The sequence below is a fragment of the Bubalus kerabau genome, chromosome 8 (assembly GCF_029407905.1).
Source record: "Bubalus kerabau isolate K-KA32 ecotype Philippines breed swamp buffalo chromosome 8, PCC_UOA_SB_1v2, whole genome shotgun sequence".
NCBI classification, from domain to species: domain Eukaryota; kingdom Metazoa; phylum Chordata; class Mammalia; order Artiodactyla; family Bovidae; genus Bubalus; species Bubalus kerabau.
The window spans coordinates 74,433,177-74,458,214 of NC_073631.1; the positions used below are offsets into that span (position 1 = coordinate 74,433,177).

Below are 25,038 nucleotides of genomic sequence, written 5' to 3' on the forward strand. Positions count from 1 at the left end.
GTTTTAGAAAAGGCAGAGGAACCAGAGATCAAATTGCCAACATCCACTGGATCATGGGAAAAGCAAGAGAGTTCCAGAAAAACATCTATTTCTGCTTTATTGACTATGCCAAAGCCTTTGACTGTGTGGATCACAATCAACTGTGGAAAATTCTGAAAGAGATGGGAATACCAGACCACCTGACCTGCCTCTTGAGAAACCTATATGCAGGTCAGGAAGCAACAGTTAGAACTGGACATGGAACAACAGACTGGTTCCAAATAGGAAAAGGAGTATGTCAAGGCTGTATATTGTCACCCTGTCTATTTAACTTATATGCAGAGTACCTCATGAGAAACGCTGGGCTGGAAGAAACACAAGCTGGAATCAAGATTGCCGGGAGAAATATCAATAACCTCAGATATGCAGATGACACCACCCTTATGGCAGAAAGTGAGGAGGAACTCAAAAGCCTCTTGATGAAAGTGAAAGAGGAGAGTGAAAAAGTTGGCTTAAAGCTCAACATTCAGAAAATGAAGATCATGGTATCTGGTCCCATCACTTCATGGGAAATAGATGGGGAAACAGTGGAAACAGTGTCAGACTTTATTTTTCTGGGCTCCAAAGTCACTGCAGATGGTGACTGCAGCCATGAAATTAAAAGACGCTTACTCCTTGGAAGGAAAGTTATGACCAACCTAGATAGCATATTGAAAAGCAGAGACATGACTTTGCCAACAAAGGTTCGTGTAGTCAAGGCTATGGTTTTTCCTGTGGTCATGTATGGATGTGAGAGTTGGACTGTGAAGAAGGCTGAGCACCAAAGAATTGATGCTTTTGAACTGTGGTGTTGGAGAAGACTCTTGAGAGTCCCTTGGACTGCAAGGAGATCCAACCAGTCCATTCCGAAGGAGATTAGCCCTGGGATTTCTTTGGAAGGAATGATGCTAAAGCTGAAACTCCAGTACTTTGGCCACCTCATGCGAAGAGTTGACTCATTGGAAAAGACTCTGATGCTGGGAGGGATTGGGGGCAGGAGGAGAAGGGGACGACAGAGGATGAGATGGCTGATGGCATCACTGACTCGATGGATGTGAGTCTGGGTGAACTCCGGGAGTTGGTGATGGACAGGGAGGCCTGGTGTGCTGCGATTCATGGGGTTGCAAAGAGTCGGACACGACTGAGCAACTGAACTGAACTGAGAGCTATCTTTATATTGGGAGGACACTCAGGAAGACAGTAGATAAGGCCTACCCACTGGATAGAGCAAGAAACAGCAGAATTAAGATATTATTAAAACATATGGAGGACTAACAGAAGAAATACCAGAAAGATTGAAAAGTGACTGTTTCTGGTAACTAGGTAGAAGACGATGGGGTTATTTTTCATTATATATTTTTAAGAACTAAATTAAAATATGCTACATGCATTAATTTGATAAAAACAGAAAACAAAATACTTTAAAATACTCTGGTCACAGTGAGATTTTTATTTTGTTAACTATTTAACTAGGATTTGTCTGATTTACTGATTTACAGTGTATACAATGCAACTCAAGCCCTAAAGGGATTACAAACAACACCCCTAAGAATGCTAGCAACAGGGTTACTGAGAACTGAATGTCTAAGCATACTGGATGAAAGGAGAGACACCCTAAAACTCATCTGAAAGAGATGGAGTGATGTCAGGCTAAGACCTGACTTGGAAAGCTTAAAGGAATTAAAACATCTACAGAAATTCTATGTGAATCAAAACGGGGCTTGTCAGCAATGGAAGCACAGAAACAGGAGTTACAAAGGCAAAACTGGCTTATATTCAGGGAAGAGATAAGTTCCCTTAAGTAAAGGCTCATATATCTCCAAGATGAAGACATAAAGACACATGTATAGTAGTCCTTATACTAAGGCAGATATATCATTTAACTCCTTGCTCTAACTCCATTCTCATCAAGCATGCTTTTGACATTATTTAACTTTCCTTGTAAATGTATGAATGGAGAAAGAATGCAAAGATGATAAAATGAGTAATGCTTGTACATAAAATGCTTGTACTTCCCATCATGTATTTTATACATAAATAAATATGTGAACTTAATTAATCTTGCTTGCTCTGGAAGAAGAATCTCTTTTGATGTGCTATCAAAAAGCAGGCTCATGACCTTGAAGAAATGAGACCTATAAGCCAGAACACACAAATTCACAAAGGGACTGCGACATTGGGAGTGTCAGAGGATCCAGCATCTTTCCCCCTTTTCTTTACAATAAAATAAGTGAAAAACACAACTTTTCAAATATATGTCAATCGTACAAGAAAATACAAAGCTAATGTTAATTTTGCCACAACTTTTAATACCTGCATTTAATGAACATTACCGGATTGAAGAGTCTAGAGAAGTGACTGCCACCAGGCAGCAAGCTGACAGAGGCTACCGTGCTATTTCACTGCTATTTCAAGACAGCTGTAGAGTTGTCGAGCTTTCAGTATCATTTGCTCTTTCATTTCCATTGGCATAATCAGAAATTCCTTGGGAATAAAATAATAGTAATTCCTACCCCCCACCTTGGCCCCCCTGCCAGCACACACATCCTTTCGTTCCAAATCAAATAGCAAAGGAAATGCAGAAGACTTACATGGCACTGTGGTTCCAAACCTAGTGGGATTTAACACTATGAACCTGTTTTTCAAGCTTCTTCGGCCCACACCTTGAGCTCCTATCAATACTAACGTCTTTCTCTGGAAGGGAGGCATTTTGGCTACCTCCTCGTATATCTGGATTTCATGACGATCGAATTCTAAATGTAAGGAAATAGGAAAACATCATATTCGGTTCTGTTCAGTGATGTTTTAGCAGTTTTGATAGTGAAGTATCACCTGAACTGTACTGACTTAGCATAGATTTTTAAAAATAAATTTGGTAAAGTACAATAAATTATTTTGTATTCTGATTTAAACATCTGCTTCCATCCTTTTGCCTTAAAAATCTAACAAAGCTAAAAAAGTGTCCTTGCTTTATCCTTATAAGACAGATTATCCATTAAAACTTGTTTCTTCACAATTCATCAGTAGAAATAATTAGTTAATATAATCAAATTGCAAATTAGTTTATGTAATCTATTCCACTAAAAAGTGCATATCAAATAGGAAGGATAGCTGTATACCTAGAGTAGCTGCTTAACTAAGTTTCATAGAATGAGTACCCCTTCAGTGATACAAATGAATAAATACTGTGTGGTAAACTCTGCAAATATCAGTTTGATTAATAAAATGCATACAGGCAACATAATAACATTTAAATATTAAGATTCTAAATTTATGTATAAAATAAAACATTGATCCTAATCATTTTCAGTAGAAACACCTTCCAAAATTACAATCAATGGGAAAATGAAAAATTTTCCATTTTGCAAGAAAGCTTTAAGTATATGTATTTAATGAAAAATAAAGCCAAAGAGAATTTGAAATATTATATTACCTATTATTATGGCTATGACTCTCAATCTATAATAACAACACTTCTTCCTTAGGTTATTATCTTAATAGCAACACTTTCTTTGCACAATTTCTCCACAGTATGTTAAGGGAGAGTCTATTTTCCCTTTATTATATTATTATTATTATTGCAATATGTCATTACATTATTTTCTTTAGAGTGTGCTGTTTAGTTTATTACCAGCATAGAGGAAGCTCTAAAGTCAAGAAAGCACTTTACAATGATCAGTTCTTTTGAGTCTTTGAATCAGAGTCGCTAGAGCCTTCTGATTCAAAGAGCTGCATGTCACTCTTAGAAGCCTCTACAATTGAAAAGAGTAACTGGTGGGTTCATATTTATCTGTCTTTAAATCTAAAAAATTTAAGAAAGAATCCTATTAGATCAGGCTAAGATTTGTTTGGTCCAGTACTGTTTCTCCAAAAGTATCATGGATAATGTTATGGTAGAATATGTTTGCCATTAATCATAACACTTTTAACATAGTCATAAAAAGGGATTTTGTTCTGCAGAAATAACACATAAGTTCCTGTCAAAGTTTTTAAAAAAATAGTTTCAATTGTCACATTGTTCCTTCATTAATACAAGCATAAATCTTAATGAATTCATTTTACTGTAAATTATGCTCATAAAATAAAGCACACTGGTGATAGTACAAGCATGTATATCAGGATTTAAATAATGCCTATATATTACTGCACTGAGTGTCCATATTGCAGTTCCTTGCAATTGGGTACTAATATGAATTCATTCATTTAAAATTATACATTTAGAACATATGCCACACTAATGATAAAGCTATTTCATAGTTCACTTGGACTTCTCAAAAAAGTATTTAAAACATACCTGCGTTTCTGGTTGTGAGATACATCATCTTTTTCTTTTTTTTGCTACTTATTGTTCCACAAAAAGGTCCTGAAGGATGACAAGGCAAATATAACTTAAACGGTATGTTGGAATATATACATTGCCCTGTGGTATTCTATAGGGCTGGGAGAATTATCTTCCCAGGGTTGCATCCTACAGAGCCGAAATGGGCAGGGGTGAGCTGAGCCACTGAATTCTGATGTAATACCAGCAGGTGGCAGAAAGCGATCAAAAAGTTTATTTTTGAGAGCGATACAATGAAGCAGATATTGACTCTAGATATATTTTAAATAAATTCATCTGCTAATTCAGATGAAAGAGGTAAGAAAATGTGGCCACAAAGGGCTACTTGTTACTTATTGTGTCGAGTTCGTCACCTGAATTATCCCAGTCTCTTCTAACAAAGGCCTTTCTCTTCTCTTCCAGGAACTGGCTTGGAATGAGACCAGCACTTCCTCCCTCTTTGACATGGCTAGCCTAGAATCAAATTAATGAATTGTATATATCAGCGACTAAAATTTGAGACAACATTCTAATAAGCAGGACAAGCAGTAGTTAGTTAAAAAAAAAAAAAGTCTGCTCTTAAGAAACGGACCTTGATATTTAAGTGCATGGCACTGTCAGGATACTGAAAGACCTTAGTACTGAGGAATCAATGGGCACCTAACCAGAGTGCCACCTGGTAGTGAAATTTTAAGACCAAAATACAAAAGCATACAGGATCTTTAAATTACTAATACCTTCTTATTTATAACACTAAACTAGAGCGAATGGAAAGGAATAAATGCTGTTCTCTGTGTTAGCACTTGTTAGTTAGGTGTTTGCCATCATATTAATCCTACTACAATGGTATTTCCTGAGGCCAAATCAAAGTGGGGGGGGGGCGGGAACAGACAGCACTGCGAGAACAGAGTGGAGGGTTTAATTCATGCTGCCAGGAATCTGAATATCCTGAGAGGAAGAATAAGTTTAAAACGGGTAAAACTTCACCTACTTCGCTCATTATTAGAGAAATGCAAATCAAAACTACAATGAGATATCACCTCACACTGTTCAGAATGGCCATCATCAAAAAGTCTACAAACAATAAATGCTGGAGAGGATGTAGAGAAAAGGGAACGCTCTTGCACTGTTGGTGGGAATGTAAATTGATACAGCCACTATGGAAGACGGTATGGAGATTCCTTAAAAACTAGGAATAAAACCACCATATGACCCAGCAATCCCACTCCTAGGCATATAAAGACTCATGTATCCCATTGTTCATTGCAGCACTATTTACAATAGCTAGAACATGGAAGCAACCTAGATGTCCATCAACAGATGAACGGATAAAGAAGTTGTGGTACATCTACACAATGGAATATTACTCAGCTATAAAAAGGAACACATTTGAGTCAGTTCTAATGAGGTGGATGAACTTAGAACCTATTATACAGAGTGAAGTGAGTCAGAAAGATAAATACCATATTCTAACACATTTATATGGAATCTAGAAAAATGGTACTGAAGAATTTATTTACAGGGCAACAGTGGAGAAATATACATAGAGAACAGACTTATGAACATGGGAGAGGGGAGGAGAGGGTGAGATGTATGCAAAGAGTAACAAGAAAACTTACACTACCATATGTAAAATAGATATGGGAATTTGCTGTATGCCTCAAGAAAATGAAACAGGGGCTCTGTGTCGGGCTGGAGCAGTGGGATAGGGAGGGATTTGGGAGGGAGCTTCAAAAGGGAGGGGATATATGTATACTTATGGCTGATTCATGTTGAGGTTTGACAGAAAACAGCAAAATTCTGTAAAGCAATTATTCTTCAATAAAAAATAAATCAATTAAAAAAAACTTAACTTTTAAACTGAAACCCAAAGTATTTCAAAACAGTGGCTGGAGAACTGGCTACTAGAGATACTGGCTTATCACACAATGTTAGTGACTTTATCCTTACAACTAGAACAGAAAAATCTAGTATTATTTTTAGCAATTAAAATCTTAAAAAATACATTTTGAGTAACAGATGACAAAAATGCAGGAAAAGACAGATAATGCTGACAGGGTTAGAAGAAAACTAAGAGATGGCATTCAGAGAGAAGGGGGTAAAAAAGAAACTTGGGAAAGTTCAACAGAGGAAACTGCCCATAGAAAGCAGATATTTTTAGATGAGAGTTCTAAGAAATTCAGTTGAAACCTCTTGAACTCATGGATTCTGTTTACTCATTTCTTAGTTCTCTCACCACACAGTACACTTATACATTATAATGTCTTAATTTGAAGGACATATTAGTAAGATTGTTCTTATTGTTATAATTCATCCCCCCTCAGAAGTCAATATAACTTATTAGAGTTAATTTGAGTTACTAATGAAAGTTTAGTTGCTCAGTGGTATCCGACTCTTAGTGACCCCATGGACTGTACCCTGCCAGGCTCCTCTGGCCATGGAATTCTCCAGGCAAGAATACTGGAGTGGGCTGCCATTCCCTTCTTCAGGAGATTTTCCCGACCCAGGAACTGAACCTGGGTCTCCTGTGTTGCAGTCAGATTCTTTATGGTCTGAGCCACCAGGGAAGCCCTGAGTTTCTAATATCTCAGTTTAATTCAGAGTTCAGTGTGGATCCCAGGTCCTTCCCGCTCACACCTTGCTCCTTAATGAGACTCTCTTTTACTTTGACAGTTCAAGGAATTTTAGACTTTGTTTCTCCAGTTCTGGTTGTTAGTCTCTGTAAGCAATTACAAAAACAGACTTATTACTGCTGCTAGAGACTTCTGAAAGCTGTATCAGTGAAAAGGAAAAACAAGAAGACTATCACACACATCTTCTGAAAAATGGAGGGGGAAAAGACAGTGGTAACACATATCCCTTTCTATATACACAGATTTTAATCCAAAACCAAACAACACAGATGATAAAGCAAACCTTCAACTCTCAATAACTGAGGTGGGCAAATAGATTCAAGAATTAAAGAAATTAAATTTTATTTGTCATGAACATACATACAGTGAGAGGAGACAAGAGGAAGACTACTCTACCCACAGTAAAGACTTCTAGTTAAAACAAACACTGAAAAGGGATGACCTCAGGGGAGTTGTTCTGGCTGAGTGCTATATTTTACTATAATCTTATGTGGAAGAACCGACTGGTCTAGTCTCTAAACCACAGGCTAGTTAATACTGAATTTATTAACAGCTGCTCACAAAGTCTCTCTCAATTTGGTCTTCTGTCCACAAAATTAATAGCCATGAAGCAGGAGCTGTTCATGCAGGGAAAAAAAAATCACTAGAACAAATAATAATACTTTCCTCCTAAATATTCAGATATTGGTCAGATCTAAGATTGAAAATAAGAAAGCAGGTGAAGAAATTTTGAGAAGCGTACTAACCTGCCACCAGTTTGGGTCTTCTCTGTTTACAATCTGAAGAATTTCTCCTTTTGAAAACTTCAATCCTGCTTCTTTGCAGGGTATCAGGTTATCATTGTATGGATTATAATCAAAATGACATTTCACAAATACCTAAAACACAGCACAATTAAAAATACTAGAAATGTACCATTTGTCACTGGATTTTGGAAATCTTTTTCAAAGCACTGCAAATTAATTGATAATGTAAATGATAATATATTTAGTACTTCAGCTAAGGAACTTGTTTTTCTTAAATATAAAGTTATTAGAACATTAATAATTTGGTATCAGAAAACAAAACAGGAAATAAACATTAGTACTACATTAAATTTTTGTTTCTATCTTTAACTTCTAATCTTAACAGTTTAACAATTGTTTTCTTCCACCTTTCTGGCTTTCTTACTTTCTCCCAATCTTTTCAGATGATTGTCCAACCAACAGTGCATAATTTTTATGTAAGTAAATGACACTTTCTAATTAACATCCTGAACTAATATATGCAGTTAGGTCATATGTTTCAGATATAGTAGGAATGACTTTTTGAAAGGTTCCTAAAGCCAAAATTAAACAATAAAGGTTCATGTTGAAATCAGACCTGAAATACAGTCAGTAACCTTTTTTTTAAAAAAACAAACTTTCATCCCTGGTAATAACATATATTTTTAGTCACATAGATTCACAATGGCCAAAAGTTGTGAGGAAAATAGTTTTCTGGAATTATCCTGCTTTGATGTAAATGATCAGCATCAAATTAATAGTAAGACAAATACTAAAAAATCCTTGAAGCTATTTCCAATTTAAATTCATGTAACTATGCAAATTTCTTTTAAATCTGTTTTATTACTATAACTATGTCAATTAGCATGGTTAGTTATGATCTCCAATATCCAAAATATTTAGTTTATTTAATTTTGAATTCTAGTTAGGTTAAAAGCATTTTCAGTATTCAATGGCAAGTTCAGACCAATTACTTTCTTACTACAGACCTTTTCCAGGCATATTTATAGAAATTTAAATTTTATCTTCTAGAGAACTGACTAAGCATTAATCAGCAGGTAAACTAACGAGCAGGAGAGCACATAATTAGTCAAAATAATAATGTTACTTTCATATGTTTATCAATACTTCTATAAATATAACCAAACAGGATTTTCCAATAGCACAAGTAGATCATTACATTATTAGTGTAGTAAAATGTAATGTGATAGATGCATATTAAAATAATTTAAAAATAATTAAATTTGAAACATGACAAAATTTTAGTTATTTACAATTAGATGATTTTGATACAAAGCATTCAGAATATTTTCAATAACTTTTGAAAGGCTAAATATTAATGCTTAAAAAAAAATCAATAAGCCAGTAATTTTTTTCCTGATACGCAATTTTAGAAATATCTACAAAGCAAGCATACAAACAGTATTATGATCGCTAAAATGTGACAATTGGCTAACTTGACAATGGCATGCAGCTCAGTGGTTTGGCAATGGATAAAACCCAAAATGATTAAGTGTAATTAGGTAAATTTAGTTGGCTAATTAGACAAACACGGAGTACCACGAAATGTCCTGGAATGACACCATACCTGACGGACGTGTGCTGGATGCCTCTCCATACTGATGCAACTCTAAAAATATATTTTTCATTGCATAAATAAAGCCAGACTTTAAATTGATAATAAATTAAATAAATAGAAACAAACTACTGGCCCCTTTTCATTTCATTCACTTGGTAAAGCAACTACTTCCCTAATTAAATGTCCAAAGGGTATAATATCTGAAAATTATAAATGATAGAAGCAAAAGTTAGCAGAGATGAGGTAAAGATGAAGGAGGGATATGTAAAAGTCGTAAAAAAAAAAAACTTGGATACTCCTTATTTCTCATAAAAGCTGTACTGGATGAATAGTAAGAGAATCCTATCATCTAACCATGAATGTGTCTATTGGTCTTATCTGTGGGTCAGAATATACTTGTAACAAAAGGCTTAGACTTTCTCAGCCCAAATTTCAAATATTCACTTCCCTACTCCCATCAAAAGGTGTTGGAAATATCATCATTTGTGAAACAAACCACATCTCTCAAATGTAAATGATTTCTAGAAGAAACAATTCTCATTTTTCTCATTAACCAAATTAGCTTTGGGACATTACTCTTATGCTTCAAATACTCAGATTATATTAGTTTTACTCTGACCTTTGAAAATTTGTCTGAAAAATCAATTAACTCCAACCTTTGATCTAAACATTTTGCAATGGCCTTTAAATCATAGAGATTTGACTAGATTTTGTACAATTATATTTTATTAAGCACACTTAAAAATGTTTCACTAATAAGCTATGGATGTTAACTGTTTATTGGTTAAGAAGTGACTAAACACAATCTGCTAAAATATTTCAATCTCATATTCTAATCACTAACAGAACTAAGTGATCAACAATCTAAAGGAGTTAGAATCGAAAAAAGAAAGTGGCTTTTAAGCCAGGAAGCAATGTTAACCTCACTCAGAGTATAAATACAAATTAAAACTATATTATAGTAACATTTTCCTCCCATCACATTAGCAGGGATCCAAATATCTGACAACATTCTGTAGATAGGAAAATGCCAATTGACCCACAGTCCTAACAGGTGGGTGGAAAAATTGATTTAATCCCTTGAGAGGCCAATTTAGCAATCAACAGGTATCAAAATTACAAAAAATTTCTGACCTAGTAATCCATCTCTGGGAATGTACTCAACAGCAGTGTTAACTCAGATATACGCAAAATGACTTACATAGAAGACTATTAACTACTGATTATTTCTTAATCACAAGTGATTGGAAGCAATCTAATTGTTTAACAATAGGAAGTGAGGACTAGACTGGTAGTGGATTAGGAGACAGATTTCAACAGAATATGTATTCTTACTTCTTGACTCTTAGAACCTTCAAAATGAAAACTAAAGTCTTATGGTAATGAAAGTAAAGATAAAATAACTCCCCCTTCTGACTAAAATGAAGTAACAAGGACCCATTCTCTAACCTGAGACAACTAAAATATTGGACAAAATATATGAAATGTTTGTCAAGACATCAGACTACAAAGACAGTGATCCTTAAAAAAATGGAAACAAATAAGATGAACTTTACCACTGCCCCAACTAACTGCAGAGAAAAAGTTTCCAGGTGCAATGCAGGAAGGGGGACTCTAGGTAGAAGCCTGACGGTCTCCACCTTGAGGAGATGAGCTGAGTGACCAGGGCTATCAAAATGGCCACAGGGCACAGAAAAGAGCAACAGTAAGGAAAGATTGCCCAGAGAAAGAATTTGAGAACTGCAGAGGACTCCTTCCAGGTTCAGCTGAATACTAATCAGGTAATCAGATCAGTCGCTCAGTCGTGTCCATCTCTTTGAGACCCCATGAATCGCAGCATGCCAGGCCTCCCTGTCCATCACCAACTCCCAGAGTTCACTCAGACTCACGTCCACTGAGTCAGTGATGCCATCCAGCCATCTCATCCTCTGTCGTCCCCTTCTCCCCTTGCCCCCAATCCCTCCCAGCATCAGAGTCTTTTCCAATGAGTCAACCCTTCGCATGAGGTGGCCAAAGACCTAGAGTTTCAGCTTTAGCATCATTCCTTCCAAAGAAATCCCAGGGCTGATCTCCTTCAGAACGGACTGGGTGGATCTCCTTGCAGTCCAAGGGACTCTCAAGAGTCTTCTCCAACACCACAGTTCAAAAGCATCAATTCTTCGGTGCTCAGCCTTCTTCACAGTCCAACTCTCACATCCATACATGACCACAGGAAAAACCATAGCCTTGACTACACGAACCTCTGTTGGCAAAGTAATGTCTCTGCTTTTCAATATGCTATCTAGGTTGGTCATACCTTTCCTTCCAAGGAGTAAGAGTCTTTTAATTTCATGGCTGCAGTCACCATCTGCAGTGATTTTGGAGCCCCAAAAAATAAAGTCTGACACTGTTTCCACATCTACTTCCCATGAAGTGATGGGACCGGATGCCATGATCTTCATTTTCTGAATGTTGAGCTTTAAGCCAACTTTTTCACTCTCCACTTTCACTTTCATCAAGAGGCTTTTGAGTTCCTCTTCACTTTCTGCCATAAGGGTGGTGTCATCTGCATATCTGAGGTTATTGTATTTCTCCAGGCAATCTTGATTACAGCTTGTGTTTCTTCCAGTCCAGTGTTTCTCATGATGTACTCTGCATAGAAGTTAAATAAACAGGGTGACAATATACAGCCTTGACGTACTCCTTTTCCTATTTGGAACCAGTCTGTTGTTCCATGTCCAGTTCTAACTGTTGCTTCCTGACCTGCATACAGATTTCTCAAGATGCAGATCAGGTGGTCTGGTATTCCTATCTCTTTCAGAATTTTCCACAGTTGATTGTGATCCACACAGTCAAAGGCTTTGGCATAGTCAATAAAGCAGAAATAGATGTTTTTCTGGAACTCTCTTGCTTTTTCCATGATCCAGCGGATGTTGGCAATTTGATCTCTGGTTCCTCTGCCTTTTCTAAAACCAGCTTGAACATCAGGAAGTTCACGTTCACATATTGCTGAAGCCTAGCTTGGAGAATTTTGAGCATTACTTTACTAGCGTGTGAGATGAGTGCAATTGTGCAGTAGTTTGAGCATTCTTTGGCATTGCCTTTCTTTGGGATTGGAATGAAAACTGACCTTTTCCAGTCCTGTGGCCACTGCTGAGTTTTCCACATTTGCTGGCATATTGAGTGCAGCACTTTCACAGCATCATCTTTCAGGATTTGGAATAGCTCAACTGGAATTCTATCACCTCCACTAGCTTTGTTCGTAGTGATGCTTTCTAAGGCCCACTTGACTTCACATTCCAGGACGTCTGCCTCTAGGTCAGTGATCACACCATCGTGATTATCTGGGTTGTGAAGATCTTTTTTGTACAGTTCTTCTGTGTATTCTTGCCACCTCTTCTTAATATCTTCTGCTTCTGTTAGGTCCATACCATTTCTGTCCTTTATCGAGCCCATCTTTGCATGAAATGTTCCTTTGGTATCTCCGATTTTCTTGAAGACATCTCCAGTCTTTCCCCCCATTCTGTTGTTTCCCTCTATTTCTTTGCATTGATCGCTGAAGAAGGCTTTCTTATCTCTTCTTGCTATTCTTTGGAACTCTGCATTCAGATGTTTATATCTTTCCTTTTCTCCTTTGCTTTTCGCTTCTCTTCTTTTCACAGCTATTTGTAAGGCCTCCCCAGACAGCCATTGTGCTTTTTTGCAATTCTTTTCCATGGGGATGGTCTTGATCCTTGTCTCCTTTACAGTGTCATGAACCTCATTCCATAGTTCATCAGGCGCTCCATCTATCAGATCTAGGCCCTTAAATCTATTTCTCACTTCCACTGTATAAACATAAGGGATTTGATTTAGGTCATACCTGAATGGTCTACTTTCTTCAATTTTAGTCTGAATTTGGCAATAAGGAGTTCATGGTCTGAGCCACAGTCAGCTCCTGGTCTTGTTTTTGTTGACTGTATAGAGCTTCTCCATCTTTGGCTGCAAAGAATATAATCAATCTGATTTCGGTGTTGACCATCTGGTGATGTCTATGTATAGTCTTCTCTTGTGTTGTTGGAAGAGGGTGTTTGTTATGACCAGTGCATTTTTTTTGGCAAAACTCTATTAGTCTTTGCCCTGCTTCATTCCGTATTCCAAGGCCAAATTTGCCTGTTAGTCCAGGTGTGTAAAGAGCAGCATTAATGGGCAAAGATATCAGAAGGTCATGTAACGTCAAACAGTTTCTGCTATCACCATTGTGAGTGAAAAAGCTTCGTAATTCATGCCTGCAATGCAGGAGACCTGGGTTTGATCCCTGGGTCAGGAAGATCCCCTGGAGAAGGAAATGGCAACCCATTCTAGTACTCTTGCCTGGAAAATCCCATGGACAGAGAAGCCTGGTAGACTACAGTCCATGGGATCTCAAAGAGTCGGACACAACTGAGTGATTTCACTTTCACTTTCTTTCAGTATTCAAGAGTTTCGCCCTAGACTTAGTCTTACTCTGGTTTCACCTAACAAAGCTTATAAAACAAAATCTGAAAGTGTCTGACTGCTCCCTTATAACTATTCTAGAACAAAGCTTGAGAATTTTTCTAAGAATAAAAAAAAATCCAGTACTCAATAAGATAAAATTCAGTTCTGGCAGCCAATCAAAAATAACCAGGCATGCAAATAAGCAGGAAAATACAATCTAAAATATGAAGAAAAATAAACCAGTGAAAAGTGACACAGAAATGACAAATAGGACTGAATTAGTAGGCAAGGACATTAAAATAGTTATTTTTAACTTTACATATTGTAGCATATGTTCAAGAAGCTAGAGGAAGGATTCGACATGTTAGGTAGAAACATGGCAGATATAAGGAAAAAAAGATTCAGTTCAAATTTCTAGAGATGAAATCAAAAATATCTGAGATGAAAAGTATACCAAATATGATTAACAGCAGATTAGACATCTTAGGGAAAAAAAGAATAATAAATGTGAAGACATTGCAACAGAAACTGTCCAACATGAAAAAGTGGGAGAGAACAAGACTGAATAAATGAAAAGAGTATTAGTGAGCTACGGGACAACTTCAAGGAGCCCAACATGAATAACTCATATATCACCAAAGGGCAGGAGAAATTGAGGAACAGAAACAATATTTGAAGTAGAAACAATCAAAAAAATGTTCAAATCTAATGAAAGAAACAGTTTTTCAACAAACAGAGCTGGAAAAATTGGATACCCAGATACAAAACCAGAAACAGGAAATCCAAACCAATTCTTTGATCCATATCTTATCCCCTGTACAAAAATTCAGAGAAAATGGATCATAGAACAAGATGCAAGTATACAACTACAAGTGAAAATCTTTATAAACTTGTGTTGTACAAACATTTTTTTTACACAGAAAAAAAGCATGATTCATTTAAAAAAGGACAAATTAGACTTCATCAAAATCAAGAACATCTGCCTTCATATTATACTGCTAAGAGAATGAAGACAAGCTTTCTCACTAGGAAAAAGTCTTTGTAAATCATAATTGCAATAAAGTACTTGTATCAAAACATAAAGAACTCTCAAAACTAAACAAATGGAAAAAAACAACTCAATAAAAAAATGGGTGAAAGATTTTAAGACATTCAAGTTGTCATAACCATGGCAAATAAGCACGTGAAAAGATGCTCAATATTAGCAATCATTAGGAAAATGCAAATTAAAATCACCATAAGACACCATCCACCCTTATAAGAATGGCTAAAATTATAAAGACTGACCATATACCAAATGTTGGTGAAGATGTGCAGTAATTGCAACTTTCATGTAATGTTGGTGAAAATGTAAACTGGTACAACCACTTTTGAAAATAGTTTGGCCATTTCTTTAAAAGTTCAATATACAACTATCAAATGACCCAATACTTCAAGTCTTAGGTATTTACTCAAGGGACTTACATGTAAATGTTTAGCATCTTTATTTATAATAGCCCCAAACTAGAAACAACAGAAATGTTCACTAGCCAGTTAGTGGATAAATCCAACTGTGGTACAGCCATGTAATGGAATACCACTCGTCAATAAGAAGGAATCAACTACTGATACACATGAAAACATGGTTAAATCTCTTAAATAATTATGCTGAATGAAAGAAGTCAGTTTTTTTTTTTTTACAAAAAAGCAAAATCAAAGGATTCATGTTGTATGAACCCATTTATATAAAAATACAGAAAATATAAATTAATTTATAGTGACAGAAGAGCAGTACTTGCCTGGCATGAAGGTTGGGATAAGGAGCAGGCAGGCAGGATTACAGTGAACCCAGGAAAACTTCTAGGGGTGACAGAAATGTTCACTATATCTCGACCGTATTGACGGTTTCATGGGTACATAATAGATATGTCCACATTCATTAATTACATATAATGTATGTAAGTGTATGCTATTTCTATGAACTTTACCTCAAAGATATCTTGAAAATGTAAAAATAAAAAGTCAAAGTACTGACAAAATAAAATACTGTACAGAAATATGCTGTGCCTGTGCAAATGGTAAGTTAGAAGAAGAGAAATCAAATGTGAAAGGCTGGAGAAACATCTCCACCATAACCTTTGTCATAAATCAGAAAGAGGCTGGTAATTCATTCGGTAATGTGTTGGTTGAACATGGTACAAGTGCTGTGCACACACTCTCAGCCTCAAACCATAGTTTCAGGTCCACCTGAGTCTGCATATAAGTAACAGTATATAAGTATAGTAAGTGACAAGGTAGTGAATGCAATGATCAGAGTTGCTAAGAAGTTCTCTAAGATAATAACAGATATGCTATTTTCCCAAAGATTTTCAAAGTGCATGAATTCCACCTACTCAAATGCACACATACAAATAACATATTTTGAGATCAGCAAGGAAACTATACATTTGGTTTAAAAAGCTCTGAGAGGCAATTCATACTCCTATACGATAAATAACCATACGTGGGTCACATTGTTGGTATAAAGAAATAAATAAACCTACGCTGATCTGAATCATACTAACAATTCTTAATTTACACTACATTTGAGTCACTGGTCCATGCAAGGTCTGCTTTTGTTTTTTAATTTTGTTAGTTTTAATAATGTAATAAACAGTCATGAGCTTACCACATAAAACAGAAGCTAGAAACCTACACGGTCCTCCTGCCACATTCCATTCCCTTGCATTGCCCTGGCTACCCCAAAGCAAAGGTAACCCTCATCCTGAATCTTGTGTTCACAAATTCTTTGCTTTCCTTTTTGTAAGTTTTATTAAACCTATATATAATCTGCAAAAATATACAGCTATTTAAAACTTTTAAAAGATAGTATTATGCTCTATGCATGTGCTCTTTGGGGAACTGACATGCTTATCAACATGTTTCCAGCTACACACGTATTGCTCTAAAAAATTACGTGTCTTAGTATGTGGAAACTTTCAACCTTGATAATGCTAAACCTTTTGCCCCCTCAATGTGGTTATACCAATTTACACTGGCACCAGCAATGTAGAAGATAGAGTCCAGTTTCACATACACATTTTTTTTTTTGCAACTGAATGGTATAAAATGGTATCTCACATTGTGATTTTAAATATCTCTTCACATGTTTACTGACCATGTATCCCCTTTACTTGATTAGTGTACAGACAGTAAATAGGAACACATTTTCACATATTATCCCTACGAATTAACACTTTCACTGAATAGTCTTTTTCTCACTGAAAGACATATCAGCTCTGTGAGATATCAAAGTAACGTATATGTGTAGATCTCTTTCTGAACTCTCTCTTCTGCTGCTCATTCTCTCTAATCCTATGCCAATACCACATATCTAAATCCCTCACATTAATAATAAGTCCCTATTTCTGCTTTTCTGCCTCAAGTGTCTTAGCTATACATCTTATCAAATACCATGAAAAATCTTATTGAAATTTTCATTGGAATTTAACTGAATCTACAAGTCAATTTGAGGAAAACTGATATCTTCATAATACTGTTTTCCTGTCCATGAACATGATATATCTATTTAGATCTTAATTTTTTTGTGCATGGAGGTGAATATTTTTATTAGGTTATTTCTAGACATAAATGTGACATTCTCTATTACAAATGATGTCTTAGTTACATTTATAGATGTCTGCTGATGGCATATAGAAATGAAACTGACTTTTGTATATTAATCTTATTTCAAAGCATTCTGCTAAATTATTTCTAGTAATTTATAGTTCGGGGAGGGTTTCAGTTAAAAAATATTATTTGAAAATAATATTTTATGTTCTTCTTTCCAAATCTTCTGCTTTCATAATTATTTCCGTCTTCTTGTGCTTACGGAATTTTCCATAAAATATTGAACATAAATGGTACTAATGAACATCCTTCTCTAGTTCTTAATTTTTTTTAACTAGGCAATGACATTATTAACCCTTGTTTTAAACTTTATGTTCTGGCTTCTTTGGCTCAATTAACTGCAAACAAATAATTGTGTACAAACAAAAATTTAAAAAGCAGCAGTGCCCAAGAGCCTCAGAACTTAAAATACTACAGGTTTCTATATTTAACTACATCCTAAACAAAATTTTTTAGGAGTCAACATTCTTGAAGTTTCTTTTCTTTCTTTTTTTAAAGAAGTTCTGTTTGCTTCACTGTTGGAAGCCTCATCAAAATTCTAAACAAGATCAGTCTCCTTCCCAATAGCAAGTGGGGCTTTCCACCCAGCTTCTGCCAGGATTCTGAAAGCTTGTTGACACCAAGCTGGTCTAAGATTTGGGTGGCTTTTTTGTCAGGAGCTTTGTCTCAGCACAGCTGGTAATGGACTGCTGCCAGAAATGTCTGAGCATCAGGACTGTTAAACTGAATCATCACTTACTGGTTTGCAAATATACTTACCTCTTTAAAATCAGAGATAATGTTTATTCTGAATTTTTTTAAAGAGAACTGAAGATTTTTTATCATCTGTTATAACAGATATTTGTTATATTATCTGAGGGTGGTTCCTTTTTACCAATGCACAAGTATGCCTGAAGTTTGGCAGGTTTCTCTTTATGGTGGGTTTTTTCCATCTTGGAGTGGAAATGGGACTTCACAGGGGCCCTGGGCTTGGCACTCAAGTAGTCTCAGGAAGACCAGCTTAAAGTCCTGTTCCTGATTTTTAAAGAGAAGTGCTTCTAACAGTCAACTATTGAGAATAATGTTTGTTTTAGTTTAAAAAAAATATAAGATTAAGAAGGTTCTTTCGTGTTCCCAATTTACTAATCCTAAAAGGCTGTGGTACATATACACAATGGAATATTACTCAGCCATTAAAAAGAATACATTTGAATCAGTTCTAATGAGGTGGATGAAACTGGAGCCTATTATACAGAGTGAAGTAAGCCAGAAAGAAAAACACCAATACAGTATACTAACGCACATATATGGAATTTAGAAAGATGGTAATGATAACCCTGTATGCGAGACAGCAAAAGAGACACAGATGTATTGAACAGTCTTTTGGACTCTGTGGGAGAGGGCGAAGGTGGGAGGATATGGGAGAATGCACTGAAACATGTAAAATATCATATGTGAAACGAATCGCCAGTCCAGGTTTGATGCATGATACAGGGTGCTCGGGGCTGGTGCACTGGGATGACCCAGAGGGATGGGATGGGGAGGGAGGTGGGACGGGGGTTCAGGATGGGGAACACGTGTACACTCATGGCAGATTCAAATCAATGTATGGCAAAACCAATACAATATTGTAAAGTAAAATAAATAATTAAAAAATCATGAACAAGAACTGAATTTTATTGAATTTTCTACTGATATTTTTCTTCTTTAATCTGTTAATTTGTTTGGTCACATATATGAACTTTCTAACATGAAACCATCCTAGCTTGGACATGTTATATTATTTTTTTATATATCATTAAATTTCATTTGCTAATACATTGTTGAGAATTCTTACATGTACATCCTTGAATGAAATAAAACAAATTTCTTCTCATATTTTTGTTATGTGGCTCATAATGGCCTTAAAGAGAGAATTCCCATTAATTTGGCCTTAAATAAAGAAATGGAATTTTAAACAGTCTTTGGAAACCTACATACATGTAAGCTGGAGAACTTCAGAATTAGCTGCAATTTCTAACCCCTCCTGGTCTTCAAATTTAAAAATATAGATTCTGTGGTCTCATGAAAGATTTTGGATTTTTAATCAGTGCCTCAAACGCTATTGATAAAGATGATCTATTGACCATGCTTTGAAAGACACAACCCTGGTATGAAGACCTCCTGGCTTCCATCTGCTCTCACGGCAGTTAAGAAATAGAGTTGGTGGAGCTTCCAGTTAGTGAAAGAGTGGTAGAACTGGAGAGGCTAAAAGCCCTTGCTTTCCTTTAGTGTTACTCTTATAAGAGGAACACAGTGCACCCAGGACAGTCCTATTCTAGTATAATTAGTAATTACTCCCCCTTTCGCTTTAAAAATGTCCCAATTTGGGTGTGTTTTATCTCTCCTGTTGGAAGTTTTCATGTTAGTCCCTTCTTTTTTTATGGTAAGACAGGTCTGAGACTGGCTCAGGCTTGGATGGAAAGTTAGACCTTCCCCATTTCAATGCCTTCTCCCAGTTCTGAAGGCTAAATAAAAAGCAGATTTTGAGAAGGCACAAGACAGGGAACAATGTATGTCTAAGACAGGGCTAAAGATCCTTGCATTTCACATCATTCAGACCATTCACCAGGTGCAGATTCTACAAAAGGATTTGCGCCAAAGCCCTAGCTACTGATATTACAAAAAATTTTCCATAAAAGTCCATTATAGTCATGGTGAGCTGGTAGGAATTCTGAAGTTTGAACCACAGGGGGTTAAAAAAAAAAGTCTAACTATCACAACTAATGTATAATTTTTAAAAAATAAATAAATCTTAACTCCTACTTTTCCAATCTACTTAGGTGCCAATTGAGGAATAAAGCTAGTCTGAGGGACACTAGCTATTTAAAATGTCTAATTTCTAATGCCATTTCTCTTATGATTCTTTTCCTTGAAAAGACAAGGTCTCTATCCTTTATTTAAACAAACATTCACAACAAGCCTGTATATTTTCAGAAATCCAATTTACATGCTAAAAATTCACAACTGACTATTCTTACTCTCCCAAAGAACAATATAAAGCAGATATACAACATAGGTTATTTCTAAGACTTTTATACTATACTAGTCTTTTCAATTATCATATTAACAATATTAAAATAAGTATAGTGGCAGCATCTTATGTAAAAGACCTGCAGTTTTACTCATACTTGGAACAAATTTCTGGAAAATCTAAATAATTAAATGCATCTAAAATACTGATAAATATTTCCTATATCTACATTATCTGGATTTGAAAACCCTCTCAAGTTTCAACATACTTAAGTGTCAACTGTCCCTTTGCAATTATCTCGGCACTCTTTCTTTCTTTCCATTTCTTTGGAATCACACCACCACCTCATTACCGCATCACAGCAGCAGCGGCAGCTATGGGCTGCATGCAGGATGTGACAGGCGCTGCTGAATCAACTTATGTGATCCTTACAGTGATCTTTTGAGAAAAGAAATACTCCTAACTATACAGATGAGAAAACAAAAACAGAGAGGATAAGCTAGTAAGTGGTGGCACAGTTATTTGAAACAAAGCAGTCATCACAGCCTTTCCTAAGAATTGCCTTTCACAAATTACCTCACACTTTCAGTGTTTGGCAAAACTAATACAGTGTTTCAGGTTTAAAAATAAAATAAAAATAAAATTAAAAAAAAAAAATCTGCTTCCTGGCTACACAATCTCATCTGTCTTCTTTTTAAAATTCACTCAACATAATGAGGTTAGTGACAACTGTCATGAAAACACTGCCATGCTTAATAATCTGTTTTACCTAAAAATCAGTTACAAAACGTAGAGCAAATGGTACAAACCAGGTGTTGAAGATTCTTTTCAATTTGGACCCATCCTCTCTTTCTGGCCTCACTCTCTGTTTAGCCCATCACTGGAACACTAAGGTAAAGGTGATCAGGACTACATGCTTATTTTCCTCACAGGGCTTGGAACATGACATGGGTCAAAACTGTTTGCTAATTAATGACAAAACGTCTTTAAGGTTTTTCTCCTATTAGCTGTAGGTTACTGAAATGCTAGGGTCCAAAAATCACTGCACAAGGTGAGTTTAAGCCAAAAAGTTGGCTTAACACTCAACATTTGAAAAACTAACTAAGATCATGGCGTCTGGTCCCATCACTTCATGGCAAATAGACGGGGAAACAATGGAAACAGTGAGACTTTATTTTATGGGGCTCCAAAATCACTGCAGATGGTGATTGCAGCCATGAAATTCAAAGAGGCTTGCTCCTTGGAAGAAAAGCTATACCAATCTAAATAGCTAATTTAAAAAGCAGAGACATTACTTTGCAAACAAAGGTCCGTCTAGTCAAAGCTATGGTTTTTCCAGTAGTCATGTATGGATGTGAGAGTTGGACTATAAAGAAAGCTGAGTGCCGAAGAATTGATGCTTTTGAACTGTGGTGCTGGAGAAGACTCTTGAGAGTCCCTTGGACTGCAAGGAGATCCAACCAGTCCATCCTAAAGGAAATCAGTCCTGAATATTCATTGGAAGGACTGATACTGAAGGTGAAACTCTGATACTTTGGCCACTTGATGTGAAGAACTGACTCATTTGAAAAGACCCTGATGCTGGGAAAGACTGAAGGCATGAGGAGAAAGGAAGACAGAGGATGAGAAGGTTGGATGGCATCACAGACTCAATGGACATGAGTTTGAGCATGCTCCAGGAATTGGTGATGGACAGGGAGGTCTGGAGTGCTGCAGTCCATGGGGTCGCAAAGAGTCAGACGACACAACTGATGACTGAATTGAACAGAGGGTTCATGGTATTCACAAAGAGATTTCTTAAGTAAATTCCTTTTGAATAGTAAGATAATATTGTTTAAAAATACCAACAATTCACCCATGACAAAATAAGGCACTTTAGAACAATTAAACCAGGCAGATTTTTCTTTTCACTTTAGCAAAAATGTAGCAACTGGTGGTTACATCCAACAGTGTGATTTAAAAAAAAAAAAGGATTCTTAGTATTAGCATGAATTTCATTACTAACCTGTTGAGGAATAATGGTATCTCTATAGCTTGGTAAAATTTTCAGGGTGACACTTCCACTAATATTTTTCAGTAATTCTTGTAATTCCTTTGGGTTGTTTCCAACTTCATGGCCATTGACTTCTTTAATGATATCTCCCACATGAAGCAGACCCTGACGGTCTATCATCCCTCCATGGAGGATTCGGGCAATTACCAGATCATTATTTTCAACCCTAAATGTTACACCCTGAAGAAAATAAGGAATGGAATTACTGATTTTTGGTTGTTAGGAATAAATTGTAAATATTCCCAACTATGTATATATAAGAAAATAATTCTAAACATAAGTGAGTAAATCATTCCTACTTTTCCCATGTTCACTTGTAACTCAATACTCCAATCTCATATTAAACCATGTACAACTGTGACAACATACACCATCCCTTAAAAAAGGGACTTCCACGGCAAGAGTAACCTTGAAAATTAAACATATTTTAGGCTGCATTCCACAAGATATGAGGAAGCTCAAAGGAGCAAGCAATGGATTTGTGCATTCTGATGACCCTGTTCCTGGTGTTTTTTCTTCTCACTTCACTGTTCTCATAGTCAGAGCCCAGAAATGCCATGTTAGCATGAAACTGTAAACATTTACTTACAGAGTCCTTCCAATGTTTTCAATTTTTAATAATAAGGTTCTTCTGCATTTTGCTACTCTATATAATTAGTAAGCAACCTCAATTCATTTCTTCAAAGGGTATAGGAAAAAAAGTTATCCTCTGAAATTTTTTCTACTCATCAGCAAACTTCTTCTCTCCTCTATTTCAGTTTAATTTTGGTTTAATTCTGCATGCTAAATCAAGTTGAGAGTATCACCTGTGTATTTTATACACAAGCCAAAAAAGACTGATGAAACAAACATGAATAAAGTTTTCATAAAGATAAAAATTATGAAAGAAAAAAATGAGATAGAGTAGTGACTCAGTCACGAGTATGTAAGATTTCAGCTTTAAGAAGGGACTGATCAACTCACCAGTGGTTCCCCAGCCCTTTTGTGAATACCAAGAATACGAATGGCATCTACTGGTAATAACTGATTATTGATAGAAGAATTATTCATTTCCGGGCTTGATGGAGGTGACTCGTAACACTTTGATGCCACAATATCATGGGCCTCCAAGAGTGACTAGAAGGATTCAAAACAGCCTGTGGTTATTGATTATAGATGGAATAAGTTATTAAAAGTAGCAGCTCATTATCCCAATAGAGTACTAAAAATTTCCAAGGCATTAATTGGTAATTTTTAGTCATTTCATGAAAATAGTATAAAAGACTGAAGACAAATTACAAAGAAAAAACTCACAAATTCATATATTAAGGAGTATTCCTATAAATTATGGAAGCTACTTAAATCACTAACCTGGGCTGCTTAGTTTTTACCCTATACACTCTTCTTAGGCAATATTACCCATTCCTGTGACTTGAACCACTACTGAGAACTCCCTTGATCCAGATCTCTCTCATCAACTTCAGACTCATATATTAAAAATCTGCCCACAACTGGCCAAGTCATGATAATTTGAAAAATAAAAACAAAACATAGGATTATATACAACCGAAACATAATGAATTAATGAAAACTCCATAAGTCCACGATGCTACTTAAAAAACAGGACTGAAAAAATCTCATTTGTTACCATTTGAGATTGCCCTTTTAAACAATTCTTTACTGTTAAAATTGGCAAAGGGAAGAAGCTGGCATTTCCCTAACTTTTCACTTGGAAATGCATTGTAGGTTAACTAAACAGCTCAGCTAATGAGGAAAAACTCTATATTAGAAGACCAGCTAAGAATGGGAGAATTTGAAAAATGTCATTTTGCAAACTCTAATGAAAATATTGAGTCAGGCAAGGATTATTAATTTGAGCTCATCAGTAACTACATGGTTGAAAGGAAACAGCATTTGTATAATGCCAGAATAATAACACACTAGATTACTTCTTAGTGGAAAGGCTTTCAAGGGTAGGATTTGGCTGTCATTGCCCTTGATTAAGGGACCAGTCTCAGCATGAAGAGTGATGGGGCAACGTATGGCTGAACCCCTTCACTATTCACTTGAAACTATTACAACATTGTTTGTTAATTGGCTAGGACAGAGGAGCCTGGGGGGCTATAGTCCATGGGGTCACAGAGAGTCGGACGCAACTACGTGACTAACACACTCACCCCCAATACAAAATTAGAAGGTTAAGAAAAAAATTTCAATTCAGAAAAAAAGAAGAGTGATGGGCCAACCAGGTATTATACATCATCTGATGCAGATTAATTTACCTTGTATCACCTTACTTAAGATGCATCCTGAGTGCGAGCTAAGTTGCTTTAGTCATGTCCAGCTCTTTGTGACCCTATGGACTGTAGCCCACCAAGGCTCTCCTGTCCACAGGATTCTCCAGCAAGAATACTGGAGTGGGTTGCTAGGCCTTCTCCAGGCGATCTTCCAGACCCATTGATTGAATCTGTGTTTCTGAGGTGTTCTGCATGCAGGCGGGTTCTTTACCACTAGTGCCACCTAGTAAGCCCAAGATGCATCCTAGTTTCAAATATAACTTAAACCATCTTTTAGGTAAAACTTCTGTTTATAAGAAATAGGATAACTAAACAGCATA

The 25,038-nt window shown here is 36.1% G+C and overlaps 1 protein-coding gene across 8 annotated transcripts in view; it reads right to left on the reverse strand.

The window, feature by feature from the left end:
* Positions 1–25,038, reverse strand: part of PALS2 (protein associated with LIN7 2, MAGUK p55 family member) — a 133,441-nt gene that overhangs the window by 20,181 nt on the left and 88,222 nt on the right. For 7 of the 8 annotated variants that reach the window (XM_055590583.1, XM_055590587.1, XM_055590584.1 and 4 more), the window contains 7 exons: positions 23,406–23,558; positions 22,395–22,622; positions 9,322–9,363; positions 7,716–7,847; positions 4,711–4,810; positions 4,313–4,381; positions 2,610–2,771 (listed from right to left, as the gene is read on the reverse strand). In XM_055590583.1, coding sequence (XP_055446558.1) covers positions 2,610–2,771; positions 4,313–4,381; positions 4,711–4,810; positions 7,716–7,847; positions 9,322–9,363; positions 22,395–22,622; positions 23,406–23,558 — 886 coding nt within the window. The remainder of the gene's footprint in view (positions 1–2,609; positions 2,772–4,312; positions 4,382–4,710; positions 4,811–7,715; positions 7,848–9,321; positions 9,364–22,394; positions 22,623–23,405; positions 23,559–25,038) is intronic. The other variant, XM_055590580.1, reaches the window with a different exon arrangement.